The 23,402-nt window shown below is 40.6% G+C and overlaps 1 protein-coding gene across 1 annotated transcript in view; it reads right to left on the reverse strand.

The window, feature by feature from the left end:
- Window positions 1–13,722: 13,722 nt before the first annotated feature.
- NDNF (neuron derived neurotrophic factor) overlaps window positions 13,723–23,402 on the reverse strand; it is a 29,679-nt gene continuing 19,999 nt past the window's right edge. Inside the window, exons 2-4 of the mRNA XM_054030005.1 lie at window positions 18,783–18,971; window positions 17,316–17,440; window positions 13,723–15,778 (exon numbers count right to left, since the gene is read on the reverse strand). Coding sequence (XP_053885980.1) covers window positions 14,385–15,778; window positions 17,316–17,440; window positions 18,783–18,970 — 1,707 coding nt within the window. The 5' untranslated portion in view covers window position 18,971 and the 3' untranslated portion in view covers window positions 13,723–14,384. The remainder of the gene's footprint in view (window positions 15,779–17,315; window positions 17,441–18,782; window positions 18,972–23,402) is intronic.

Here is a 23,402-nt window from a genome sequence, read left to right on the forward strand (position 1 = left end):
AAATTTATTAGAGCATAAGCTTTCGTCGGCTACAGCCCACTTCTTCGCATGCTCTCTGTATGTGTGTGTGTGTATATATATATATATATATATATATCCTCAATATATGTTCCATTCTATGCATCCGAAGAAGTAGGCTGTAGCCCACGAAAGCTTATGCTCTAATAAATTTGTTAGTCTCTAAGGTGCCACAAGTACTCCTGTTCTTTTTGAGGATACAGACTAACACGGCTGTTACTCTGAAACCTGTTATTAAAAGGTTATTCGTACTGGAGTTACAGCCATCTGTATTTAGGAAGTGATCACCATTATTAGTTCATTTAACTTTAAAGATGACTAATTTTTTGCTAGCCTTAAAGGAAAAATGCTAAAATAGAGTCCATACACGCAACTCACATGGACAACAAAAGTTGTTGCTTGTGCAGGCTGAGGGCAGCCTATAGCCATAACGATTTAGGTGGAAGGCAGATAGAAGAGAAAAACCATGATGCAGGACAGTTGAATCTGGAACTCCTGCGCTGAAACTGTTTAATAATTGAAGTCAAATAAGAATTTGTATCATCACCAGCTGAATTAATACTGTATGTTTATAAATTACTTTAAACACTATTTTGTTTAGTAGGCTAACTCTTCTCTTTATTGTACCAATTGCTAATAGTAGCATATATCTGCTTTACTCCAAAAGCTATTAAATGTATTATAAATCCATATTGTAGCCAAAGGAGCCTAATCAAAGCTTTCCCCAATGACAGGCATAAATATGGAACAACTGGAAAAAAATTAATACAAAAATGATGTGAAAACTGAGCCGCCTGTGCTACATGTGGTCTTAAATTACATAGCCATCAACGGCTGCTGCTGCTCAACAGAAGAAGGCTACATATGCAAAACAGCAGCTTTGAGTGAACAAAACAAATAGAAATAAGCATGCTGGAAACATTCAGAGCAACTGAAAAATAAGCTGTTGGAAAATGTGAAAACCTTTCATTTAGCAAAGCATTATAACCTCAAAATAGATGTTCTTTTGTCCATGATACTTTGTACTTCAGTTAGCTTTAACTCTATATTCATGAAGTTCCGTTACATTTAAAGCAATCCCACACTTTACAAGAGCACAGATATCAAAACTGTTATAAGCTTCAGGACTTACATGGGACCAATGAGTAACAGGCGTTGAATCATATTTAATCATATTGCATGTTCTAATTCAGGTCCTCCTAGCTCTTGTGCTGTCTGAAAAGTACATTTTGTTTTTAAAACAAACAGAGCTTATTTCTCTTGTGTTTATAGTCCCACTCACATGTGAGGAAACAAAGCAGGTTAATTAAATTCACAGATAACATGGTATACAGAGGCTTCCTGAATCACCTAACAAAGAGGTGCTCCTCCTTCTACAGCAGGAGAGTCATCTTGGGCCCTGTCCTACAGTTGGCTCTGTGAGGCCAGACTCTTGGGGACTGCAGGACAGGAGTCTTAGTCGTCATTAGAGTCAGAGAGACACTCTTGCACACTTAAAGTACATGTAACAAGTTTATTAAAATTAACAGTTAATAATCGTGTTACAGCAAACTTATTTTAGCTAAACCGTAAAAGCAGTTTTCACTTACCTCAGTTGTCAATGAACACAGATTTAACCCAATTGCACATATCTGTTTCTGTTGGAAGGATGTCCTCCTATACCTTGCTTAAATCTGAGAGGAGATTCAGATGGGTGCAACAGGACAAATATAACCAAGTCAGGCCAAATCACTGTACAAGCTCTGTACTCTCCAGATACTTATCCACGCTTGACTTAGACACCGCAAGTGCGATTTTCAAAAGATCTCAGGCCCAGATTCACTAAGGCATTTAGGTTCCCAACTTCCATTGACATCAGTGTAAGTTGGTGCCTCAATACCTTTTCGGATCTACATCTCAGTATTTGCCAAACTCTATCACAAGTGAAAATAATGGGATGAGGGGCTCACTGCTTCTGAAAACCCCACCTCTAATTACTAAGACTACTTAATACTTCCCAAATCCCATTTGCTTTACAATGGAAAAAATAAGTTAATGTCTGGTGTTGAATCTAAGAGGTTACTTTCAGAATTGCCTATGCTGGTAAGATTTATTATTGGACAAATACATGATTGGTAAAGAACAGAGATAAAATCTATTGACTTCACTGGGGCCAAATTTCATCCCAGCTGTATGAAACAGGAAATTGTTTCCTGCAGATATTTATAGGATATAATGACACCAAGGAACATATTGGCATACCTGTTGCTAACGAAGATGAATTATATACCTTCCTGAGAAAGCATTTTAAGGTTTATAAAACAGATTAATAGATATAAAGCTAATAGTACATCTAGCACTTACAGTTGACTTAACTGTAATTAAACAAAATAGAAAAGGCAAGAAAGCAAACAACATTTAGTAGCCAGAAATAAACCAATGCCTGACCTGCAGCTCTGCTACCTAGGTCTGTGATCCCCTCAACTAAGAAGGATCTGGGTTGCTAATCAGTATATGGTGGGGAGACATCTGAATTCAGCACTCAGATATGCGCACAGTATAAGAACCTAGATACATATATAGATTCAGATGTTATAGGAAGTATTGTAATATGCATTAGGTAACATTCTACCCTTTGAGTCAGCATCCTAGCCTGCTGCTAGGGAGTAGTGTATTGTTGGAATTACTTTTCTGTAATAGATTTACAATAGTTTTGGAGACCACAGACGTTAAGTCACTACTCACTCAGAGGAAAGAGAATCACATCCAGAAATAAAGACTTTTCGCAGCACTTGCCACATTGAAGAGTCCTCTCCTAGGAACAGTTAAGCGGAGACCCAGATTAGCTTGAGAGATCTGATAGGGATAAAAAGACAAGGTGACATAGATACAGGTTTTCAGGTGAAAGAAAAAAAAAACCCTAATAATGTTATATTTACAGTGTGTTTGTAAACACCTGGCTGAAATAACAGTATTACTGCTAGGCTATACTCCCCCCAACAAAACCAATAGCAAACAAAAACTAGAACACAACTTCTGTAGTCCAGCACTCCCTACAGAATAAAACCTAACACTACTCTCCAGCCTCCCTACCTTTCTAAAACAGGACAAGCACCTTTTATAGTTCATCTTAAAAGGCTTGTTTGAGGAAACAAAGTCACCTGACCGTACTATTTGAGTTAGTAATGAGGCACACTTGCCTCCACTTAGCCCTAGACAAACTCAAACCCAGCTAATCTTCAAGAGTTCCACTACCAGAGATCCATGAGACTCCAGTAGACTCCTGATCACTAGGGCCCAAGCTCCACAAAGAGACTTAGGCACCTAGAAAATCACAGGTGCCAAGGCTTCTATACAATGAACAGAGGGGGAGACATAGATGCTGAGAATGGGATCCACAAAAGCCAGCATGTTAGGCAGGGAGCTCCCTAAACTAGCCAATGGGAGAGGCTGATGAAAAGGGTGTGTCCTAAGCTCTGCCCCTCCTACAGAGTTCAGTGCCAAGTCTGGGCTGGAGGAAGGTGCCTAACTGTGCTTGTGATCCAAAACTAGGAACCCCTCTTCTGGAGGCAGTTTAGGCTCCTGTTAGGCTAGGCTTAGGCTGATCTGTTTATTGTGAGAATGGCTTAGGTACTTGCAACAAACTGGCTAGGGGAGAAGGCATCCCTTCACCCCATGGGTGTAGGTACTGACCTAGGATGTAAAAGACCCTGGTTCAATTTCCCCCTCTGCCTGATGAGGAAAAGGGATTTGAACAGGGGTTTCTCACCTTTTAGGTGAATGAATGCCCTAACTGCTGGCCTCTAGACTCTCTCTCTCTGGCCCACTTAATATTTCACTAACATGGAATGACTCAACAAGAGAAACGGAGAGAGGCCCAGATCACAATATTCTATAGTCCACTCGCCTGAGATGGGGGGAACCCTCAGGCAAGACTGGCAGAGAAATGTCTATATTCCTTGGGTGCCTGTGACCAGAGGCAGAAACTTAGGCAGCTAGGGGACTTTTACAGTAGGCACTGAGTGAGTTTAGGTGCCTACAGAGTTAGGTTGCAGCCCAGCAGAGGTTGTGTGGATTGCATAAAGGTGAGACTTAGGTGCTTTAATCTGGGGTTTAGGCACCTAAGTCCTTTTTTGGATCTGGCCCGAGGGGCCTAATTCTCCATTGCCTTGCACCTTGCATAGTCATTTACACCAGTGTAAAGTGGGAGTGAAATACCACCACTCTGATCTGGTAGCATTTTACACCCATTTTGCCCTCACCTTGCATTGTTATACACACCTATACACATTGCAGGATAACAGAGAATCAGGCCATATATGTCTTTGCATTTTCCGTGAACAGTAACAGGCTTCACAGGCCACCACCAACAGCCTTTATATGGCCGCTCATCTTTCACCAAGATGCTGGGTGTTTGCTTTGCCACTGGTGAAATGATTCTGAGTTTGTTTAGTGTAGTGGTATATCCCCTTCTAATGCTACTTCCTACTTTTAAGTAGATGTATTTGATTTAAAATCAGAGGGCTAGAATTTCACAAGAGGCAAGAAAGAACGTTCACACTTCCCCATCCCCTTTATAATATCATTGAATGCCAGAAAAGTTTTAAAGTAATAGCTAACACTGTGAAACAGAATAGTATATAAAAGAAAAAATGCCTCAGAGGTGCTTCTTCCCTTTCTAACTTTCCAGAATGGTGCATGACCCTCCTGTATACTTTGGCACCCAAAACTTTATCAAATATTTTCTTTGCATAGCCCAGGAATTTAAATGTGTATTTTAACTTAGACCTGAAGGAATGCTTGCACTATAAAATTGGAGCAAGGAAATAGAATAGAAAAATACAATTAAATGGTCAATTTTAGTTCACAGAAAGCAATTACTTTGGGGTTAAGAAGAGTAAAATTTACTACTGCAAAAAGTCCCAGTTAAATATAGTCTTGGAAAATGCAACATAATTTTCATATAATTTATCCCACACCTTTTATTATTTATTGAGTGCTGTCAATTTGCATAGCCCTGTACAATCCATAGAAGAAGACGTAGGCCCAGCTCTTCAGGATCTGGACCAGAGTCCCTCTCCTGTTTACAGTCTAAAACCCAAATCCTGTAACTGGGTCTGTCTGGACAGACTCCTGCACCTATGCGGAACCCCAGTCAATGTATGGGGATCCCATTGTAAGGTCTAAAATATACAGACAAAACAGTTTAGATACAAACCAATCTCCAGAGCTGTTAGCATTATGGCTCTTCCTTGCATATTGTCTTGTTTGCATGCTACATTCATCCATGATGCCAGCACAGCTCTGAGGAGGTGTGTTTGACTCCTCTGGTGAATGGGCTTGCTCGGCAGAAGCAGACAAAAGACACTCTGACTTTATGCCATACTAATGAAATCACTGGACTTGCATGGGTGTGATGACACAATATGTAAGCATTACCTTAAAAGTGGCTTTTGAGGTTGGTTATTTATTTAAGATACAAAATGAGAGCTTTCCCTCATATAACTCCATTGAAATCAATGGCCCACTGAACACTGATTCCATTGAATGTGGCACTTAGAATCCAGAAGCTATTCCCTACCAAATTATAATAATTGTTTGGCATTTTAAATTTTAGGCCAAAAATTACTATCCCAAGTGCAAAGTTATTGTTTGGTTGTGTTGTTTCTTTTCTTTTCTTCATCATTATTATTATTTGTACATGTCTGATGCAAACAACACTCAATGTATCATGACATTTTGTGGAACACACAAGCTCTGGAATGGTGGGAGGGGCAGGACCATGGAGCTTTCTCATATCCTGCCCATATATTGGAGAGTGGATTTCCCCAATTATCCATTGTTTTCTAACTTATGTTGTGAAGATAACCATACTGTCACTGTTTGATAAGTTACATTGCCTCTGTACTTTTTAATCAATATGAGGAAATCTGTTAAAATGTAATTTTTGGGGGTGGGGAATACAGTCAGGAATTTCTGGGGAGCAGCAGCAATTAGCATACTAAACAAATGTGTTTTAGCAAAGATGTATAGACATCTTCTGGAGCTGGAGAGAAAGCTATCCTGTCATAAGTCTTACACTTTATGCAGCTTCAGTGGTACCTTCTGAAGTGATGGAACGGCCTTTCAAATATGCAGACAGAAATTGATATTTTATGAACTAGCAGAAGTGTGATGAATTTGTTTCCCAAAATGCTAGTGAAAAATTCCCCAAGAACAAAGAGAGCCCTGTTGCATAAGATCTCCATGGATCCAAACAAAAATGTTGGACCTTGGGAGCACACTGTTTATGCAGCTTGCCCATGCCTAGAGCTATGCCAGTAATAAAATGAATAATTGAATACTTTGTTCTATTATTTTCAAAACATTGGTCTGATTAATATATTCACAAATTATTTACATAGCTATAAGCTAATTCAATAATGGATAAAGTTGTTAATCAAATAATGGGTATGATGAGTTTTGTGAGATTTGCAGAATAACTTGTTCACCCAGTTCTAACTGACCACCCAATGGAATTGGGGGTAGGTGAAGGTTGGACTCGGTTATGGGTGCCTCAGAGAGCAAAACCTCTACTAATATGTAAGTAAAGCTTATGACTACTAACCTTTAATCTTTGCAACAGTTCTGACAGCCAGTACTAAATATGCATGCTGGCTGTCAGAAATGGACCTCACCATTCAGTGAAAGTAAGTTTAAATGCTTTTCCTTGTTCTAATGTGGTACACATTCGGTGTAATAGTAATTTGAATTTGACTCAGTATTGCATGCAGGTTACTGACTAAATGATATGGGAAGGAAAAGCAAACAGATGAGGCTTATTGGACCAAAGTCACGAAAAGGCTCTTGGGATGATCTGCATTCTCTGGTGCCCCAAATGGGGGCTAGGATTCCATGTAGGGATTCCATGTGGTTCGCCCTACACAGTTACCTATGCATTGGACTAGATAATCAAAAAGCACATACTCACTCTCACAACCTACATCAATGAATAACTAGAAATGTGGAGAGAGAAAAAAAGGCCTTTGTGCTAGATGGTCAACAAACTGTTGTCAACCACAAAGATTATGCTTTTTGCCAGGTGTTATGGTAGGGAACTGTTTGTTACTCTGAAGGGGGAATTTTTCCCTTGCATGCTTCAGTTCATAAAAATACTACACAAGCAACTGTTGCTTTGAGGCAAAGAGATAATTTTCATAGCTGCTGTTCTTAAAGTATAATTATAAAGCGGTTTATATCTCATTGATTTATTCTCCCACTGCTACTACCATCAAAAACTTCATTTGAGTTTTGTAATTCATAAACCATTTTGTCCCGTGGGCTGTTTGAAGCTTGTAAATGTATGGCTGCTGTCAGTAAGTAAATCAGTCAAATTAGATAGGCTTTGATTGATGAAGATGTTAAAGATTATCTTGATGTGGTGTGAAATGGCTCTGTGACTCCTCACTGGTCTTGAGATGAAAAAAAGGCACAGTATATCTTCTCTATTACACATTCCTGCCCTACATATTTCTGAATGAGAGTCTGTCACCCACGTTCACTAAAATATGCTGTTTTCCCATAGCCTGGCTCTTTCCCCACCAGCAGATTCCAGCATGTGATATTGGTTCCCCTCCAAGGCATGCATTATTAGTAAGATTGCTGATTTTCCTTGCACCTTCTTGTTTCCAGGTTCAGAGTCCTGTTTTTTTACCCCCTCTTGAACCATATGATTTAAAGGATCTAGATTTAAAAAAAAAAATGTCCTTCTCCCGTGACAGATCCTCATCTGTGATACCTTTGAGGTGATTCATATTCAGATTTTGATACAAAAATTGGGATACTGGAGATTTCAGGGAATTAGTAATAGGATCCAGAATGGTGACTGCATCAAATCCCGTCAATGACAGTAGCTTAAAAGGTACTGCCATCTAACAACTATTTTGTGGACTGTGTGAAATGAGTTAAGAAGTTCATTTTTAGCTCTCAGTGGAGAGAGATCAGCATAAAAACAAAGACTGGACAGATACATAGTCTGAACTGTGGTTCAGAAGTGATCTGTTCAGATCAAGGTTGAGGTGTACCGATGGTAAGAAAGTTTTTTTTGCTGCCTGTTACAGTACATCTGAGGGCTTTGCTTTCCAGCACTGCCAAAGTGGACCTTTCCATCAGCACTTACTTCACATTAAAATGCTCTCCATTCTGTTTCCACCTCCAGTTTATGGACATATTGTCATACAAAAATCCATACTCTTCTTCTAATCCATCCTCCAAAGTGAGACCGACGTGCCTTCATGCCTACTTTACCTGACTGCATTACAGCCGGACCATACTAGAGTGATTATTAACAATGTAAGTATTTCTCTCTGCTGCACCCAGTAGAAAAAATAAATAGAGCTAGTAAAAAAAACAAAACAAAAAAAAAACCCACTAATTTCTTCCAACAAAAAGGGACAATTTTTTGGTGAACATTTTCATGAAAAATTCAGTCTTGAAATTTTTCAGTAAAAAAAGAGGGACACATTTTTGGGTGTGAAAATTTCCACTTTCTGACCAGCTAAAGAAATGCTTGGAGCATGGAAGAGTAAGGTGAATTGGCTGCAAGTCCAAATAGAGAAAGAAGGCTCAAGTGTACCTAAATGACCCAAAATGGTCATGAAAATGCCTTTTCAAATATACATTGTACTATGTCAGTACTATGTGTTCTGTTATTAATAGCAGTGCCACTATAAGATCAAAATGAATGTTTAATGAACTGCAGAAAGTTGACTTCTCCCTGCAAGTGTAACCCTCACAAAACTCTTTGGGCAGTGGAACATAGGAAAGATGCTGCTTTACTTGGGAACAACTGAGTTGGCATTTGCTAGCGCTGTTATCTCAGTCCCACATTTGGACTTCTGTCTGTAGACACTATTCCTTACAAGTACTATATATTTTAATGGAGAACTGGCAGCCAAATTTTTAGTGAAGCAATTAATTGAGATTTCATACTACATAGGCCTCAGAACTTCAGTAACTATAGTATGCTATATAATAATTAAAGACTACAGCCATTTTTGTTTGTCTGTAAGAAATGTCCAGTGTATTATTCAAAGAATCATAGCATCAAATCCTGACTCTAATACAGGGGTCAGCAACCTTTCAGTAGTAGTGTGCCGAGTCTTCATTTATTCACTCTAATTTAAGGTTCCGTGTGCCAGTAATACATTTTAACGTTTTTAGAACGTCTCTTTCTATAAGTTTATAATATATAACTAAACTATTGTTGTATGTAAAGTAAATAAGGTTTTTAAAATGTTTAAGACGCTTCATTTAAAATTAAAATAAAATGCAGAGCCCCCCCGGACCGGTGGCCAGGACCCGAACAGTGTGAGTGCCATTGAAAATCAGCTCGCGTGCCACCTTCGGCACGCGTGCCATAGGTTGCCTACCCCTGCTCTAATACATGCATGACCCAGAGCCTGGTTGCAGCTGGGGAAATCTCAGGAAGAAATAGAATGGAAAGCCAAAGACACATGATTTTCAGCTCTGAAGTGAAGTTATCAGCCAGGGAAAGGCTGGCAACCCATGCTGGTGAAGACTCTTCCTTCTCTATTGTGTGATAAAAGGGGAGGAATGATGACACACCATGGCTACTACCATCTAGTTAATATTTGTTTGTTTTAATTTTCTGAGGAACTATAGATTTTGGTCCTCTCTTTCCTCCTATGGTTGCCCCATATATATTATTAGAGCCTCAAAGGTTCAGTAGAGTCCATATTCCTTGCACTGAGATGGCGAACACAATTTGTGGAGAACCATTTGAGATGATAGGGACCTTACTTGCATGAGCCCTAGCATTCACTGCCTCATGTATTGGGCCTAACAATTTGCACCCATACATAATATAGGACCAGAAAATAACACAATGACCACTTGGGACAGCTTTTTCTGATGCCCTGAATCTTATTGTAGTATTCCCACCAATGCTGTATCTAACCTGCTCTTAGACGTCTATAATGACACCCTGTTATCTGCCTCTTTTAGGAGTGGCTTTTCACTACCCATTAGTTCTTATTACTATTAAGAAATTTTCCTAATATCAAGCCTAAAGATTTGAGTCTAAACAAGTGAAACCTTAAAACCAAAGGAATAAAAAAGATTGGAAACAAGTTAAACCTAGGAGCTTAATATGTGTGATAGAAAGTTTTAGATAATTCTCCTATTAGCAACCGTGGCTCACCATGGTATGAACTGAAGAATATTTTAACTTGAATGTAATACTTTAGCAACATTGATTGAATCAATGGAAAAAAATCCTCTGAGTTTCTTACTTCTGCAGTTTATAACAGAAGGTGTTATATGTCCAAAAGACAAAAGCTTTCAATGATAATCTGTCAAAAATATTTTTAAAATACATACGTCATATCATTAGGTCATCCGGCATGTTATATCTTTGAACTGTACTGCCTGTTCAGTTTAGATTGTGAGACTATGTACAGTGCCAAGCATACTGTCAGTAGTCAAAAAAACCAAAGCCCCACAACAAAATGGAATCTATTTTCAACCACAAAGTATATTTTAAAGACTTTCTATGCTGTCCTGTTCTTTTAATATTTATATCATGGCAATCTCAATGTTGCAACAGCTGCCCTTTTTTCAGTGTCCTATATTCAATTACAAATGTTAACAATCTTCCTCAGTAGCATTAGTAATTCTAGAGCTCTTCAGACATCCTTTTCTAAACACATTAAAAACTCAACACCACACAAGCCCTAACTGAACATAAGAATGGCCATACTTGCTCAGACCAAAGGTCCATCCAGTCCAGTATTAGGTCCACCGACAGTGACCAATGCCAGGTGCCCCAGAAGGAGTGAACCTAACAGGTAATGATCACGCGATCTCTCTCCTGCCGTCCATTACTGCCCTCTGACAAACAGAGGTTAGGGACACCATTCCTTACCCATCCTGGCTAATAGCCATTAATTGACTTAACCTCACTGAATTTATCTGGTTCTCTTTTAAACCCTGTTATAGTCCTAGCCTTCACAACCTCCTCAGGCAAGGAGTTCCACAGGTTGACTGCGTTGTGTGAAGAACTTCCTTTTATTTGTTTTAAACCTGCTGCCCATTAATTTCATTTGGTGGCCCCTAGTTCTTATATTATGGGAATAAGTAAATAACTTTTCCTTATTCACTTTCTCCACACCACTCATGATTTTATATACCTCTATCATATCCCCTGTAGTGAGGCGGTATGGTTCCCTGCCACCCTGGAGAGAGACAAGTCCCTCTGGACACCAGAGTGGACGGAGCCAGGGAGCTCTGAGCCTGCCTCCCCCCCAGCCCCCCCCCCCCCCCCCCAGGGGATCAGGCATTGTCCCAGAAGTAAAAAGGTCCGACTTCAGGGCTCACAGAGAGAGCAGCCACCAGGGAGGCCAGACGCCTCCAGCATTGCTCGCAATTGGGAAACCCCAGCAGCCTGCAGTAAACCTGAGGACTGGCCCGACTTGCCCAATGCCAGCTACCCAGAGGAGTGGCCGAGCCTGCCCCACGCAGCCACTCAGAGGAGTTGACAAGTCTACCCCTTGCCAGCTACCCTGACCCAGTTACCATACGAGGGGGAGTCTGGAAGTAGCCCGGGGACAGCCGACCCTAGTCTGGCTGCAGCACTGCCAGAGCCCATGTCAGTGTGTTGCGGCCAGGATCCCCGCTGACACAGCAGCGGGTCTTCTGCCACTGCTAGGGCCCCGGGCTGGGACACAGTGGAGTGGGAGGGCTTGCGTTCCCCCTGCCACCCAACTCGTGGGTGGCAGTATCCCCCCATCCCAGGCCCTTTGGGACCTAGGGCCTGGGCCTATTGCTATTAAATACTGTTACTGCTCAGCCCCTGACTGAGGGCCTGAGCACCTGACTCACCAGTGCCCCACCCTGACCTAGGGCCTGGGCTTACTGGGTTTATTTCTATCTTCACAAAGGCCGCAGAGGACGACTCCTGCAGCCGGACTAATTCCCCGCAAGACCTATTCCCCAATTTAGTGAGGCGGTGTGGTTCTCCGCCACTCCGGAGAGAGACGAGCCCCGGCTAATCTCTCTATCCCACCCTCAAAGTCTCCTCTTTTCCAAGCTGAAAAGTCCTAGTCGCTTTAATCTCTCCTCATATGGGACCCGTTCCAAACCATTAATAATTTTAGTTGCCCTTCTCTGAACCTTTTCTAATGCCAGTATATCTTTTTTGAGATGAGACCACATCTCTATGCAGTATTCAAGATGTGGGCATACCATGGATTTATATAAGGGCAATAAGATATTCTCCGTCTTATTCTCTATCCCTTTTTTTAATGATTCCTAACATCCTGTTTGCTTTTTTGACTGCCGCTGCACACAGCGTGGATGTCTTTAGAGAACTATCCACAATGACTTCAAGATCGCTTTCCTGAGTAGTTGTAACTAAATTAGCCCCCATCATATTATATGTATAGTTGGGGTTATTTTTTCCAATGTGCATTACTTTACATTTATCCACATTAAATTTCATTTGCCATTCTGTTGCCCAATCACTTAGTTTTGTGAGATCTTTTTGAAGTTCTTCACAGTCTGCTTTGGTCTTAACTATATTGAGCAGTTTAGTATTGCCTGCAAACTTTGTCACCTCACTGTTTACCCCTTTCTCCAGATCATTTATGAATAAGTTGAATAGGATTGGTCCTAGGACTGACCCTTGGGGAACACCACTAGTTACCCCTCTCCTGAAAATTCTGAAAATTTACCATTTATTCCTACCCTTTGTTCCCTGTCTTTTAACCAGTTCTCAATCCATGAAAGGATCTTCTCTCTTATCCCATGACAACTTAATTTACGTAAGAGCTTTTGGTGAGGGACCTTGTCAAAGGATTTCTGGAAATCTAAGTACACTATGTCCACTTGATCCCCCTTGTCCACATGTTTGTTGACCCCTTCGAAGAACTCTAATAGATTAGTAAGACATGATTTCCCTTTACAGAAACCATGTTGACTTTTGCCCAACAATTTTATTCTTTACTATTGTTTCAACTAATTTGCCCGGTACTGACATTAGACTTACTGGTCTGTAATTGCCGGGATCACCTCTAGAGTCCTTTTTAAATATTGGCATTACATTAGTTATCTTCTAGTAATTGGGTACAGAAGCTGATTTAAAGGACAGTACAAACCATAGTTAATAGTTCCGCAACTTCACATTTGAGTTCTTTCAGAACTCTTGGGTGAATGCCATCTGGTCCCGGTGACTTGTTACTGTTAAGTTTAACAATTAATTCCAAAACCTCCTCTAATGACACTTCAATCTGTGACAATTCCTCAGATTTGTCACCTCTAAAGGATGGCTCAGGTTTGTAAAAAGCAACAGAGGGTCCTGTGGCACCTTTAAGACTAACAGAAGGCTCAGGTTTGGGAACCTCCCTAACATCCTCAGCCGTGAAGACTGAAGCAAAGAATATAGTGCCACTTCTCCCCCCTGCGCACGACCTATTCTGTCCTTCTGATGTATTTTGTACCCCGGAATGATTCAGTCCCATTGATTGTCCTCACTCCACCAGGTTTCTGTGATGCCTATTATATCAATAGCCTCCTTTAACACGAGGCACTCCAGTTCACCCATCTCTGTCCGATCCACGTGCTCCTCTGCAGCAATCGGCTTTACCCCATCTCTTAGTTCATGGTCACACTTTTATGTATCAGGGTGCCTAGGTTCCTCCTTAGAATACCAAGAGAAGAGAAGCAATATATAATCTAATATTTTTAATTTTATGTACAGGAATATAATGTATGACAGCTTTGTACATGAAATACATACAGTATTTAAACATTAAAATCAACCAGATAAGAATTTACATTAGCAATGAAACACTCATGTGCAGCCCAGTTAATACTTAGTTTAAATCTGTATTTTAATAGGGCATGATTTTAATAGTTTACAATCATATAAACAAACATTTAAAATGAAACTTTATAAAATAATTTACAGAAATCCTACCATCTACGTAAAGCAGAAGTATTTGTATGTGTGTGTTGTGTGTGTGAATAACAAGGCAGTTGAGTGACTTGTCTCAGCCTTTTCAGTAATAAAATAATTTAGAAGCAGTTCATGCAATATGGAAGCAAAAGAATGGAAGTTCCTTCAAGGTTTCCTGCTACCTTGGACATCTACTGAGCATCAAACGTGGACCACCGAACACATGATAATACAACTGCCAGATGCCATCAGAAAGCACCAGGCTTAGTCTCTCCAGACAATTACTTATGTAAACATAAATATACAAGTTGATATTTTTCTACACAGTACAAATACAGGTCACAACTTCTCAGCTGTGAAAGTAGTCAATCTCTTTATTGAAAGTAGGATAATGTTCAGACTGGAGTTCCATATATTTCTATACACAAGGTCACTAACAGAACTTCCTTGTTTTCACCAGTTTGCTCTGATATTTTACTGAGTGTCCTCCATGCCCTATGACATAAACATCCAGCAGGTAGGACTTGCCAGGCTGCAGGCCTTTAATTGTCTCTGTGGTAACTGCTTTCTGTAGATTCTGGCTATGAAAATATTTACAGAGGACTTTTTCTGATTTCTTCCTTGTATCTGGACCCAAGCACTGGTTCTGTTCTCTTTTCTTTTGCTCTTCACTATAATTGTCACCAACTTCCTTTTTGTAGATGCAAAATTTGTTTCTTTCTTGTGTGCCTAGCCAGGCCACTGTGGCTGAAGAACATGTGCGAAGTTTATCGAAGGCTTTGATTCTTGTGTCTTCAGGAAGAGAAGGAAATGACTGCTTATTAGGTCTTGTAGTAGCTAAGATCTTCAACATGGAAGCACCCTTCTTACTTCCTTTCAGCCTAATTAGATATTTAGCTTTTGGTTTTCCTCTAATTTGGAACTGACGGACCTCCTCAACGTTTTGAGACAAGAGAAGTTTTCCATCTCTTCTAATTTGGATCTGAACAGCATCCAGGCATGAATGAACAAAGAAGGTGACTTTTTGGTGTGACGAAACAGGAGCAAACCGTAGAAATTTGGCCCCCTTTCTCTTGATAAACACATCTGTAACTTTCCCATCTTTCAGTTCAACTGTCTTCTGTTTGGCTTCCTCTTTAGTTCTGGCAAAGGTGCCAACATAGGCAGTGCTCATATTTGTGTTAACATTTACTGCAAACATGTCAAAGTAGTACTGTGTATCAGGTTTTAGATCAGATAGTGTGAAAATGTTCTTGTTCCCAATGCAAATCTTCTGCAGGTCAACTCTTGGCTTCGAAGACATTTGGCGACTAAGCTTTGATGATGATTTTAAGAAGCTACGTTCTTTGCCAGAATTGTTGTCTGAAGGGAAGCCAAAATGGGCAAAGTCAAAGAGGCTGAAATCCAGGCCTGGTTTTGGAGCCATCATGAAGGCATCATCAGAACTGAGCTTGGCTTCAACAGCACAGAGGCTTTTGAAGTTGTGTTCTTTATTGATGACTATGCAATACTGAATTGGCTGTTTCAGTAAAGATGCTGTAGGGCTTGGTTTCCATGCCAATGTGACTGTTGTGCGTCCAAGAGAGGTGACATCGACTCTTGGATCATAAGGTAATTCGGGATAAGGCTGGTCTGACTCTGGAGTTGTAGTGGCATATACTTTAAAATGTGTATCCTTCTCAGTTGACAGCAGTTCTAATTGGTACAAACCAGATGGGGAACTAGGAGAGACAAAATATTCAACATCATTGCCTTTGTAAGAGAACAGCTCTGTGCCTTCTTCATTAATAATCTGTTGTTTCTGCTGCTCAAGTGGTTCTGGTTCACCTAGAATATGAACATAGAAAAATGTTAGAAAATGTGTCAATATATGATGATATAGGAAAATGAAACTCTAATAGCTGCTTGTAAGTAAAATGTCAGAGCCAGATGAAACAGTTTCTGAAGCATAGGATACTCCAGTCGTAAATAATGATCAGGCACTAGTGAAATCAATCCACTTTTGAGCAAGTAGTACTTGAGTCTAAATAGACAGTGAAACTGATTTAGAGATCCTATTATTTACAAGTACAACAGAAATTGTACGGTATGTGATCATTTCTGAAGACTGATTCACTTTGTATTTAAAGGCAGGTATTTGGTTTTTAATGCTTCTACAAAAGGTTCTGGAAACCAAATATCACATTCTTTCTCTATAGAACAGCTACCACCTGGAGAAAAGCCCCATTTGCAGGCTTCCCCATATTACTACCCCACAACAGGTATGTTCTCAAAGGAACACCACTAGGGGTGAGAGGGAAGTGAGAGAACTCAAATCCATTTGGCACTGGTGAAACAGCTGATGGACTACTGGGTCCAGTTCTGAAGCCCACAATTCAAGAAGGATATTGATAAACTGGAGAGAGTTCAGAGAAGAGCCACAAGTATTATAAAATGTGGCTTCTAGTAATAGACTTAGGGAGCTCAATCTAGTTAGCTTAACAAAGAGACAGTTGAGGGGTGACTTGACGACAGTCTATAAGTACTTATATGGGGAACAAATATTTAATAATGGGCTCTTCAGTCTAGCAGATAAAGTTGTAAAATAATCCAATGGCTGGCTGGAAGTTGAAGCTAGGCAATTTCAGACTAGAAATAAATCATCTTTAACAGTGAGAATAAGTAATCATTGGAACAATTTACCAAGGATTCCGGTAGATTCTCGATCACTAACAATTTTTAAATGAAGATTGGATGATTTTCCAAAAGGAATGCTCTAGGAATAATTTTGGGGAACTTTTATGGCCAGTGTTACACAGGAGGTTAGGCTGAGTGTTCAGAATGATGTGGTTTGTTAACAAATGAAATCCATGTGATATCAATAAGCAAAGTTTTACTTTATCATATTTCCATATAAAATGAGATGTTTTATTTTCAAATATGCATACTCCCTCCCTCTGCTCTCCATTACATTCCCTGGTCATTGCTCTGCTTAGATTTATAACATACTTTCTGATCTATTTACTCCTAGTTCTTTCTCTTGAAGCTCCCTTTAGATGAGACTAGTGCATCCCAATGTGTCAAACTCACCTGGAGGACTGACAGAGTCACCTTTTCCTTTATTTAACCCTAGGGGAGTGTATTCCTCTCTTTCACTCTCCATGTCACTGACTGTTGCCTGCCTTCTAAACTAATGCAACGTTGGGATTCATATTCAAACAGTAAGGACTCAGACATCCTCTTAAATGTTACACACACCACAAAACTGTGTGTATCACATCACTACTGATTTGGGCAGACTTGAACCAGGTAGAGATGAAAGTCTCCCATTATCAGTTCTCTGACCAATAAAGTCCCAGAATTAGAGTTTTCACTGGTTTATTACCTGAACCTTCTCCACTGGCCTCTTCTGGAAGTTCCTGCAGGCTCAGCTTCCATTCCAAAGGAGCATCACATGGTGTTACCGTAACTGCTAAGGGAGTGTTGTCTTCTTCAACCACAAAGAAATACCTATGAAAGATTAACAAAAGTATAACATTAATAAACTATAATGACAAGAAATACCGGTTGACATTAAATTTTCTGGACTGGTGCTCATGGGGTAACTGAGACAAACCAAGAAAGGTGTAAATGAGGACAAATACGATGTTACCTACCACTTAAGATGAAAGCTCTTTGAGGCACGGACCATCTCTTTGTCATGTGCTTGTAGAGTGTCTAGCAAAATGGGACCCTCTAGGCATGCATATATATATATATAAAAATCACACACACAATTGCCTCTCTCTTTCTGGCATATTAAAGTGCTTTTATTAACTGTTTGAGGTATACCAAGTACCATGAAGTCCATGTAAACAGTTCTTGCTTTACCCCCAAAGTGAGTGAAAATACTTGTGCTTTCAAATGAACAATCAAATTTTGCTTTTATTTTATACATAGATATTATTACATGGGGGGAAAAGGCAAACTGGAAAACACAAATCCTTGAAAAGCAATGTTTTCTGTTTTGTATATTATCAGCTCAAGACTCTGATGGTTTTACACCACAACAATTTTTACTTGGAGGTGAAATCCAGCCCTCACTCAAGTCACTGACAAAACTCCTATAGATTTGATTTCACACTTGATGTATTCCTTCAGTGTTCTTTCAGACCAACTGAAAATTTATCTTCTCCATACTTAATTCAAAGTGGGGTGTCAAAATATCGAAAAGCAAAAAGTGTTCACTTAACTCTTTATTTGTGGTTAGTTAAATATTATGCATATTCCTGGACTTATTTGGGGTTTTTTGTTTGGTTGGTTTTTGTTTTGTTTTTCCGTAGGCTATGACTAGTTCTCTTCAATTTATCACATAGCCTGTTTAATCCATTCAGTACTGTAAAGTAAAATTAATACTCTGGTTTCCACATACCAGAGAGAGAATTCTGTTAAAGATCTTTGTTATTTTTTGTTTTATTTTTGGTGGGGTGATGGGGGTTTGTTTTGTGTGTATTTGGGTCTCAGTAAAAGTATATGAAAATGGGGTGGTGGAAGACCCCCTACAGAATTGGTTTCCTTTCCCTCCCCCCACCCCATCCCCGACTTGGTTTGTGACCTCACTTCAGGAAAATTTTGTGGTTTGTGCGGCCTCTGGACTCACACAGAAAGTGAAAATAAATTGAATGGGGATGGGGTTGGGGTTCAGCCTGGGTCAATGTGACCTACTGGGACTGAAACACAGTTATTTTTTGATGCAAGAAGATAATATTTGTATTTTTCATATTTGGATCTAAAAATTGATTCTAACAAATCCAAAACAAATATAAATATTAAATTACATGTACAACCCTATAAATTATACTAGTCAACGTACCTTTTAGGTGTATCTCTGAAGAGAAAGCTGCTAATTTCTGCTCCATCTGGGATTACTGATGAATCATGGAAAAATGCTTTGTCCCGGATCTGCATCTGAAAAAGTTCCTCATCTCTGGTAGGCAACTTCTGTGTCCTGGAGTTGAGCGGGAGCAGCAGCAAGAACACAAACCAATGGAGCAAGAGCATCCTACAGCAACAAAAGGGATTCATGTCTGATGAATTCTAAATGGAAAGTTCACTAGTAACTGCTACTTTTTGATACACGGTGTTATTGTTTCATTTTAATAGTATGTCTTTTTATTATGCATATATATCTAATCAGAAAAGATGAGATTTTGATAAAGCAATATTTTTCTCATGACTTTGGGTCAGATTCTTAGGTAGTGTAAACTGGTGTTGCACCTTACACCAATTTACCCCAGCTGAGGACCTGGCCCATTATACCTACTGTGTTCTTAAGCAAGTCATATTTAAAATAAATGGTACCAGAATATGTAGATGTTTTCCAAAGCTGGAAAAAAAAAATTTTTTAGCAAGGATACAAACTGAAGGGACTAGTATATTCCTGATATGCACATACATCACTAATGGTAGTAGTTACACATGTGCTTTATATTTCAGGGAAGCCTTCAGTTCATGTGGATAACTATACAAGCATTAGTAATATATATGGTAAGGAACAATCTTACGAGAGGGACTGACTAAAGTATCTAAATAGAATTTTTTTTCATCTCCAACTTCTATGAAGTTGAGCCTACCCACTGATTTCAAAATGAGCCATTGTCTGGTATTTCTCTTTCTTTCTATTCATTAACAGTGAGCAAAGCCTTCCACGTATTTTTGTAGATCTATAATTTGACATTTTGCCACAATGAAATATAACTTGTTGGACCTGGGAGCGAGCACTAACACATGGCAGACAGAGGTTATGTCGACTTCACTTTCCTTAGATTTTGGTTGAACTCCTAGCAATCCTTTTGACAAGTAAATATTTCCAATCAAATTACCCTTTATAAAAATAGTGAATTAGGAAAATATGAAATATTATCCCATATACATTCAAAGCACATTGATATTAGCATGCAATTCAGCAGTGCTTAATCCTTGGGCCTGATGGGAATTTCAAAACACAAAGGCAAAGAATCCTTTACAAATTAGGCACAATAATTCATAAGACCAGACTTTCATTATTATGTCTACAACTAGGTCAGTAATGACTATCCCTAGATATACAGTGGGATGGAATTAAATTCCCTATTCAGTACAGTACATGATCTAATATGCAATGGATTTGGTACAGAAAAATAAAAAAAGAACAGCCCAATTATAAGAATAGTAAAGGGAATTTAAATTATATTTTGATAAAAGTTACAAAATTAGTTGAGATTTCTAGGCAGCTGCCTAAACCATGTGTATTTCAGTGAGTTTGGGGATCCAGTTTGTATTGTCATTTTTATTTTACTTTTCTTGCTATTACTAGGGCTCTGTATTTGGATTTACAATATTCTTCTATTCTACAGGGTAGGTTGATTATATCTTTATAACACACACTTTCTTCTTTAGATCAAATCTTACAAAGTGTTTTTTACCCCTGCTTGACCATTCTCTGACAGCTTATGTGAAATATCAAACCCGTGGCTCCTTGAGAAGCAGCGTGTATAATTTCAGTCATAATAAACCTACTCTTCCCCTTCAACTTCTTTATGAAAATATAAACACCCAGCCCCAATGGGAGCACCAGAGGCCTCCTCCTTCCCACTCCAGGGGATGGCCTACTACAAGCTCCCAAAGAACAGCAGCAACCAGCAAGGAGCTGAATGCAGGTCCCCGCCAGCCGGTGTACCCCCTTCTCGCTAATCCCCCTGTTCTCTTCCATTGGACCCTCAGCAGCGACTACCAAAGACACAAGATCCCAAGGGTTCCCCCTCACTCTCTTCCACATTATGGAGCCCCAGTAGGGTCTCCGTCTTCTCTCTTCTGGGGGCCAGTCTACCAAAGGCTCCATTTCCCTCTGAAGAGTGGTAGCAGGCAATCAACAGAGGAGGAGACTGGCAGCCTCCCTCTCCTCCCTCCACACGGACCTTTGGTAGAACTTGCTTAGCAACATTGGTCCCCAACAGCTCTCTCCTCTCTACTCCCGCCACATGGAGAACAAGCAAGGCCTCTTCCTCTTTTCCATCGTCACTTTCTCCAACTCTGCCCTGAGAACAGCTTCAGAGATCTTCTCTCTGGGATACAGTCAGCTCCCCTTTCATACACAGCAAGAACTATAGATTGCTTCAACTCTCATGGAATCTGATACTATTCTTGTTCCCACTAAATTGCTACATCTGCCTATAATATCATTGCCATTTAATTGCCCCTTCCATCCGCATTGTCCTTTTAAATTTTCTACCTTCATGTATCCTCCTGTTCTTTGCATTTTCCTTTCCTCTTCCCTTCCCTGGACTTCACTCCAACTCTCCTGCCTACCATCCTCTCCCACGCCTACATTCCAGTTCAACTCCTTACCCTTATCGCTGCACTTCCCCACAAGTGGAAGGCCTGGATAGAAGAGAAGGAATGAGGAGAGAGAAAATATTATATAACAAAACCCAAATTTATAAAAAGATCAGACACATCCAGATGCCTCTATAGCAAACCTAACCAATCCCATCATCATCTGATTAATTTTAGTCTTGTCATCCCTTACAAATAAGACCTCTACTTCTCATTGTGTTGTTTTCCCTCTGCATGTTTTTTTTTCTTAAAGTTAGGGCCAGAACACTCCACACCCCGTGGGAAAATCCATAGGAAAGAGCAGGACCAGCTCTAGGATTTTTGCCGCCCCAAGCAAAAACAATTTTGGCCATCCCCCCCACCCCCCTGTTTTTTTCTTACCCCAACCCCGGCCCTGCCTCAACTCCGCCCCTTCCCGAAATCCCCAGCCCTGCCTCCTCCCTGCAGGCTCTCAAGCCTAAGAGGGAGGGAGGGAGGGGGAGAAGCAGCACGCGCACCGCAGCCACTCGGGATCTCCCCCTCCCTCCCAGGCGCTCAAACCTGGGTGGGAGGGTGAGCAGCCAGCGTGCGAATCAGCTGTTTCGCGCGCTGCAGCCACTCGGGATCTCCCCCCTCTCTCCCAGGTTTGAGAGCCTGGGAGGGAGGGCGAGCAGCGGCGTGCGAATCAGCTGTTTCGCACGCCGTGGCGCATGAGCGGCAGCAGTGGAGGTGAGCTAGGGCGGCTGGGGCACATTTTTAGGGGCGGCATGGCCAGTGTCAGAATGCCGCCTCTAGAAATGTGCCGCCCCAAGCACCAGCTTGTTTTGCTGGTGCCTAGAGCCAGCCCTGGGAAAGAGACTTGAAGGAAAGAAAATGGAGTGAGGTTCACCTCACAGAGTTGCATATTTGTCTTTCTTTCTTTTTTTTTAAGGATGGTTCACCTTGGTATGGTCTCAAGGCCCCTTTTAGAGCACCCAGAAAACAGGGGGGAATCCACCAAAGTAAGTTTAAAAAGCTACACATTACTCTCATCTACACCCTCTCTATGGAAAGCCATCAATGTATTGGACGTGGTTATTTTTCAGCTGCACAATCTGAGTAGGTTGCCCCCTTATTTATTCTGTGATAGCCTCACAATAGTAACATGCCCTCACGACTACGAGGCTCTGTGATCACAATTCCCTCGCAGAGCTTACAATACTGCATATGTATCACTTGCAGTATTTTAAAATGCATGTTTTATTCTTCTTCTTCACTGATTTTTAATTATATTGTTATTATGCTGCAGTGTGCTAAGCACTTTGGTAGGAAAAAGGCATGGGTGCTTTATTTAAGAACATGTATTACTGTTTACAGTTAAGGCTAAGATTTTTGTCACAATTATTTTTAGTAAAAGTCAGGGACAGGTCATGGGCAATAACCAAAAATTCACAGAAGTCTATCCCTGACTTTTATTAAAAATAACTATGAGAAAATAGGGAGGGAGGAGAGTCCAGCACCCACTGCTGCTGAGGCTCCAGGGTTCCCCACGCATGGTGGCTGAGAGCATGGGGTCCCCCATCACCGGTAGCAGCTTTGAGCTGTGGGGTCTGCCCATGGTGGCTGGGAGCTGCAGGGTCCTTCACCTGCCACCCGTTCTGGCTGGGAGCTGTGGAATCCCCCTGCCAGCAGTGGCTTGGAGCTGCGGGAGTCTCTGCCGCACATGGCAGCTGGGAGCTGCAGCGGCTCGGGGCTGCAGGCCCCCCTCCCAACCTCCCCACAGTAGCTGGGAGTTGCTGGGGGTCTCTGCTGACAGCTCCAGCCCCACGGCAGCGGGGATGAAGCAAAAATGTCATGGAGGTCTCTGGAAGTCACAAATTCCGTGACTTCCATGACCTCTGTGACAAAATTTTAGTCTTTTTTATAGTCAAATCATGATTCAGTCTCTCCAAAATTTGTCAACTTTCATCCTAACAAGCTCCTATTTTCTTGAATTCAGATTGAAGCATTTATACTTATCAGCAAAGCAAATGACATTTGACATGTTGGAAACAAAGATCATAAATCAAAATATTTGCTGACTCGAATCACCAAATTCAGCAAAATCTCCTTCCTTATACCATGTCGAATGAGTTTTGGATGTAATGAAACACTTTGTTTA

Source organism: Malaclemys terrapin, chromosome 5 (assembly GCF_027887155.1).
Source record: "Malaclemys terrapin pileata isolate rMalTer1 chromosome 5, rMalTer1.hap1, whole genome shotgun sequence".
In the NCBI taxonomy this organism is placed as follows: Eukaryota; Metazoa; Chordata; order Testudines; family Emydidae; genus Malaclemys; species Malaclemys terrapin.